The sequence below is a fragment of the Dipodomys merriami genome, unplaced genomic scaffold (genome assembly GCF_024711535.1).
Source record: "Dipodomys merriami isolate MVZ:Mamm:240054 unplaced genomic scaffold, mDipMer1.0.p SCAF_1, whole genome shotgun sequence".
In the NCBI taxonomy this organism is placed as follows: Eukaryota; Metazoa; Chordata; class Mammalia; order Rodentia; family Heteromyidae; genus Dipodomys; species Dipodomys merriami.
Window position 1 is genome coordinate 1173201 of NW_027202270.1, and position 6413 is coordinate 1179613.

At 52.7% G+C, this 6413-nt stretch overlaps 1 protein-coding gene across 1 annotated transcript; it reads right to left on the minus strand.

Moving 5' to 3' along the window:
- Positions 1-941: 941 nt before the first annotated feature.
- Positions 942-1889, minus strand: LOC138816571 (olfactory receptor 9S13-like). Its single transcript, XM_070006449.1, has one exon. The coding sequence runs from the start codon at positions 1887-1889 to the stop codon at positions 942-944; it is 948 nt and encodes a 315-aa protein (XP_069862550.1).
- Positions 1890-6413: the final 4524 nt, after the last annotated feature.

Sequence of the window (6413 nt, forward strand, 5' to 3'; positions counted from 1 at the left end):
GCAGTCCCATGGCACTTGCTGCCATGTGGCAGAAGTGTGTAAAACAGACTGGTGTTTGTTTACAGTGATGCACAGCAGCAGGAGCTCACAGCCTTCATGGCAACTAACATTGCCATTGCATCATAGGAACACTATTGGAACTCTACAGAGGATGAGCGATCCCAGTCAGAAGTGTCCGGCAGAAACTCGCTCACTCACAGTGGAAACTGAAAGGATGCAGGATTACATGTGCCGAAGCTAGACCTAAAATACATGGGGACATGAAAAATGATGTAAGCCTAGGCATTGGCTCAGGGTGAGACCAGAAGAGGACCTCCTACAGGGCAGCACAAAGGCACATGGTCTCTGGCCATATGAAGTACTTACTGAAATGAACTGCAAGAAATGGAAAAAAAGGATGAAGTATTATTTTAAATTCCACTATCTAGACCAGTGATTTACGCTGATGCCTTGGAAGATGTATTTGGTAACCGTCTCTTCAGAAGGTGTGTGGAAAGAGGTAGAGGGAAGGCAGGAGGCTCTTTAAACCAGAATAGCAAGGTTGTACACCTGGGTGGAGGGATAGTGGGATATAAACTTTTTCTGCCAAGTTTGACCAAGATTACAAATATTTCAACTAAATTCACAGAATTTCCCAAGAGGTATGACACCAGTGGCAGGAGCTGTGCCTAGCTTTTTGCATGACTGGGGCCTTTCTCTCCCAGGCTTTAGAACTGGATGTAGATTCAGCATGCATCCTTGGATCTCACACTGGGAAATGCCTGTCTGTGAAATGCCTTGGATAAGGACTGAAGGGTTAGAGAAATGAATTCATTTTCAGGCAGGGAAGGCTGGGAGCTTCTCACTTTTCAATTCCTTATGCAGAGTCCTTTCCTACAGCCCAGGGCACCGCCTAACCAGCTACCCTTCATCAGGCCGTGTGTCTGTCCCAGTCTCCTCCATCAGGCTGTGCGTCTCTGTCCCAGCCTCCGCAGGGCATCCTTCACGTCCTTGTTCCGCAGGCTGTAAATGAGCGGGTTGAGCATCGGGATGACCAGGGTATAGAAGATGGAGACCACCTTGCCCTGCTCCATGGATGCCACTGCCCCTGGCTGGGCGTACATGACAAACACTGTCCCGTAAAAGAGGGACACGGCTGTTAAGTGGGAGCCGCAGGTGGAGAAGACCTTGTGCCTACTTGAGCCCGAGCGCATCCTGAGGATGGTCACCGCGATGTAGCCGTAGGAGACCAGGACGGCTAAGGTGGTGCTCACGATGATGAAGCCACAGAGGCCGAAGAGAAGCAGCTCATTGAGCGCCGTGCTGGTGCAGGAGAGCTGGAGCAGGGGCGGCACATCGCAGAAGAAGTGGTCGATGTGGTTGGACCTGCAGAGGGGCAGGCGGAAGGTGAGGCTGGTCTGTACCATGGAGTTGAGGCAGCCTGCACAGTAGGCGCCCAGCACCAGGCGGGCACAGGTGGCTGGGCCCATGGCCACAGGGTACCGCAGCGGGCTGCAGATGGCCATGAAGCGGTCATAGGCCATCACAGCCAAGAGAAAAGCCTCTGTAGTTGCCAACAGTGAGAAAAAGAAGAGCTGCGTGGCGCAGCCGGCGAAGCTGATGGCCTTGGAGGAGGAGAAGAAGTTGGCGATGGCGTTGGGGGCGATGGCGGAGGAGTAGCAGAGGTCGAGGAAGGACAGGTTCTTGAGGAAGAAGTACATGGGGGAGTGCAGGCGGGCGTCCAGGGTGATGAGCACGATCATGGTGAGGTTGCCCAGCACGGTCACCAGGTACAGGGCCAGGAAGACGGCGAAGAGCAGGGCCTGGGTCTCCAGCCCGCCCCGGAAGCCCTCCAGCACGAAGCCCCACACGGGCGCTGCGGAGAGGTTTCCATTCCAGTGGGCTGGCATGGCGCTGGGCAGGGACGGCTGGAGAGAGGAGGGGAGGCAGGAGGGGAGGGGCCGCAGGCGCACGGTCACGGGCTGGAGGCACGCCAGGGACCTTTGCTGACACGCTGCTCACCACCGACAGCTGCCAGCTACGCAGCTCTCCTGGGTGCTCACCCTGGCCTCAAAGGGCCATTGCCTCAGATTCACTTGACTTGGGCGTGTGTGCCAGGCCCTGGGTGCGGGAAACGGCTGTGTTCTGAGTGGCTGATGGACAATGTTTCGGCATCCCCTGACACCTGGCTCTGACACCCTGGTGTCCACCTGAGCGTGTTCCTGAGCTGTGCCATTGGCATGGTCTCCCTCTGCACGTCTTGAAACTTGTCCTAGCCCCAGATTCAGTAAGTGATCAGCTGACTTCCTGACTCCCAGATTCTGAATCTAGTTATTACGTCATTTCTGTGGTGGACACAGCAAGGCCAGCCCTCCCTGGCAGGGGGTGCGCTTCTGCCCTCATCCTCTGCGGGCTGTGAGCTCCCCCTGGCTTCTGAAACTCCATCCTCGTCCTTGGTCTCATTCAGATTCCAGCCTGGCCTATGGTGGCATTCAATTTTCCAAGCTCCCTGCTTCCATGTGGATGTCAGGGATCCCTGCTAATGTCCACCCTGGCTCTACCTAAGCACCAGGAGGATGGGTGCAGCACGTTCCGAAGGTGTGCGTGCCTCCTTCTGTTCTCATTGCCAGCCCTGACCCTGATCATTCCAGGTTCAGGATTTAAAAGGTCTTGCTGTTTCCCACTGTAAGAAGAAACAGTTGGCCACTCTGTTACGGAAACGTTTTTCTCTTCCTCGTCTTTGTCCTGGCACACACCACACAGCAGGGCCTCAGGCAGGACTGCCCCGTCACTGGTGCATACCAGGAGGGGTGTGGAGGCTGTGTGCTGGGAGCCGGGGGATGGGGGGTTCCTTGGGCTGGGTGGTCCCAGATGCGGCCTCTTACACCCCTCTGCATTTCAGTCTCATGCATTGGGGCCTTGGTGGCTGGAGGAGCCTTCCATCCCCATGCACAAGCAACAGACTGCACTTGGCTCCAAGGATTGGAAGGAATGGTTTTATGCTTATTCTCTCTCAATTCCTCTTGACAACCCCAGGATTCCCCTTCCCAAGACCAAGAATTGGACTCCTGTAGGAGCACAACATGAACCTCTCCCTTTGCTGAAGACAGAGAGTGTCCTCCTGCACCCGTGGACCGAAGTGCTGGCCCTGGGCCAAGGAAGGCTCCTTGCTGAGGGCAGCTGAATGGTGGTGACTGTGCATGGCTCCCCACGGCTCTCCTGTGGACAGCGTGGGCCAGGGGCACGGATATCACCCATGCTTAAACTACAGAGTTGAGCTCAGAATCTCAGCTGTGATTGACCAGGTCGCCAGGATAGGTTCTGAGTAGAGGTACAGGCACTGCCTTCTAAGACCTGGGCTGAGGCGTGGCCTGATCAGGATAGGAGATAGAAGCCCTGAGTGCTTCACGTACACCCAGCCCCGCTGAGCGCTTGCCGCACACCCACCCTGCTGCCCCTGTGCACCTGGCCTGCGCGAGTCAGTGCTGATGAGTAACATGGTGACCTTACCTTTCCTAGGTAGTGGTCAGGACTTGCTCAAGGTCACACAGGCAGTGCCTGCTGTCCCAGGTCCTCATCCCACAGAGCCTAGCGTGTGCTGGAGACTGATGTGGACCGTGAGGACTCCTGAGCCAGGCGGGAGGGCGGAGGGAGACGTGGCACCTGTGATTCTGGTAGGAGTCTGGGACAGATGTGGGTCCTGGGTGCTGGTGAAGGAGACGATGTGTGCCGCACCCCACCTCTGCTGTCCCTGTCGGCAGGCGGCAGGGCCAGGCGCTGGCACTTGGAGGTCACTGCTGCCGAGGATTCTCTACACTTCTTGGGGCTGGGACTTGCGGTCTCTAGTGGCCAATTAGGGAGGCTGTGGTCCTGTGTAGCTCTGGGAATTCAAGTTCTCAATTTCTTGACTGTCTGCCCAATCTCTTGGCTCATCCTTTTCCCCGCCAGGGGCATTGGCAGGAAGCCTGTGTTCCCTGAGGACACCAGAGTGGCCGTCAGGAGACCCGAGGCCATGGCTGCTCATTAGAGTAGTCAGCCTGCAGGGTGGGGGCAGAGAGGTCTCCTGGTCCACCCTGGCCCAGTTGGTGTGAGGACCACATGGGTCCCTGCCAAGGGCATCCTCTGCCCAGGGTTCCACTGCCCACAGGTCACCGAAGCTGCAGACCCTTGTTCTCAGTGTGGTAGGTTGTCTGGTCAGATGACCTCAGTTCCCCTTCGGTTCATTCATTCGTTGTTTCTTCCAGCATGTAAAATTCTCTTTTGGCCCTGAATGTTTAAAGCAATTCCTGCTTAGAAGAGTCGAACAAGTAAGCAGTGGTCCCACCAAGGGGGGATGCCATTGCCTTTGTCCCCTACATTGCCCAACCTCTCTTTGTGCTGGGCTGTTTCCCACCACGTCTGCATGGCCAGGGGTGTCTCAGAGCCTTTATGTAACTGCATGACAGTGTCATTCATGCTGCACCTGGGGCTTTCACTGGGCTGTGGTGAGGAGTGGCTTCATGGTGATGTCGGGTGTACCTCCACCACGTGGGCCAAGTGTGTAGGACACTCCGGCCTCTGGCAAGCAGTGGTTCTTCCCACTATTGCTCGGATATAATCAAAGCATATGCTCTGCCTCTGCATGCATTTCTGTAGCCTAGAAAAATTCTACCTCAGTATTCTAGAAGTTAGACAGCTGGCTTTATGTTATTTCTGTCCAAGTTCATGACGTGGGGCTAGGAGGATGGCTCATTTATTTCTGTATTGCCAACTGTGTTCCAACCCATTTGGCTATAGGAAATAACACAGGGTGATGCCACTGTTAATAGATTTTAATTCTTACATCAGTTAAAGAAGATCAGGTCTAAGTGCCCCGTGAGATCATCTCTGCTAGAAGCTCAGCCTGAAGCCAGGACTCAGGCAGCCGGGGTCTTTCCTCATATAGTCATCTATCTGAAGCCAGGACTCAGGCAACCGGGGTCTTTCCACATATAGTCATCTATCTGAAGCCAGGACCCAGGCAGCCGGGGTCTTTCCACACACAGTCATCTATTGAAGCCAGGGCCCAGGCAGCCGGGGTCTTTCCACATATAGTCGTCTATCTGAAGCCAGGACCCAGGCAGCCGGGGTCTTTCCTCACACAGTCATCTATCTGAAGCCGGGACCCAGGCAGCCGGGGTCTTTCCTCACACAGTCATCTATCTGAAGCCGGGACCCAGGCAGCCGGGGTCTTTCCTCACACAGTCATCTATCTGAAGCCGGGACTCAGGCAGCCGGAGTCTTTCCTCACACAGTCATCTATCTGAAGCCAGGACCCAGGCAGCCGGAGTCGTCTTTCCACACATAGTCCATATCTGGCCTGTAGCTTTGTTTTTCTTTTGTGCTCTAGTGCCCCTTTCATGTCTCTTCTAGTATCTTTGCTTCATTTGTAATGTTTGTACAGTGTTCATGAATTAGAAACCTTTTAAGCTTAAGGGTATGCTATGCATGAAGTTAAGCTCTGTGATGCTCGATTTACCTTTTCTTCCAGAAAAGTTAGGAACTATATTTTTATATGCAGTCTTTAATATTTCAATATTTTCCAACTAACTTAACATTAACTTTGGCCAAAGAAAATAAATGAGTGACCCAGAACCATCCAGTTACCATCTCCATCAGACGGGGCTTTGACCTCAGTAAAGTGGGAGCTTAACTTTAAAGCTGCACTTCCATGTATTGTTATCTACAACAACGAAAACCTGTCATCATCTGGCTTCTCTAAACATGTTCTTTAAATTCTTCATACGTCAGAACATGAAAAAACTGCAACAGAACAGGATGGGAAGGAAATAGGTGAATATGAATAAAAGAGAATTTAGAAGTAAGGATAATTAGTGGGGACAGGAAAATCATGACTTAGGCTGGGTGAAGGGCAGGCATACAAAACCCACTAAGAAGGACTGGTGTGGCCACAAAATAGAAGAAACAACAAATGTTTTCAAGGGTAATCAGCATCCTTGCAGAGAATGAGAACTGGCTGGTAAAAAGAGCAGTTTAGTGATGGAGAGATGACGGGGATCATTCACCATGAAACATACTCTTGTTTTCAGTGTGGCATTTCATGCCTGTGATCCCAGAACTCTGGAGGCTGAGGCATTCACATTCACAGCTGTGGCCACCATCTGGTTCTAGGGCTTGCATTCCATGGCATACCTCACAGTTGAGCTCCTGAGCAGTCTCTTACAAACCAGGCATGTTGTGCTTGCTTCCGTGTCCCATATACTAAAATTGGAGATTAGCGTGGTCGCCATGCTAGGATGATGGACCAATGTGTAAAGTGTTCCATATTAAAAAAAAAAAAAAAGAGGACAGATAACCAGATGTTTGATCTCCAGGGAGGATGACAGAATTTTGAGACCCAACCTCACTGTCCTCCTCATTCACTTAATAATTAAAAAAAGGTTCATGTCTTCAAA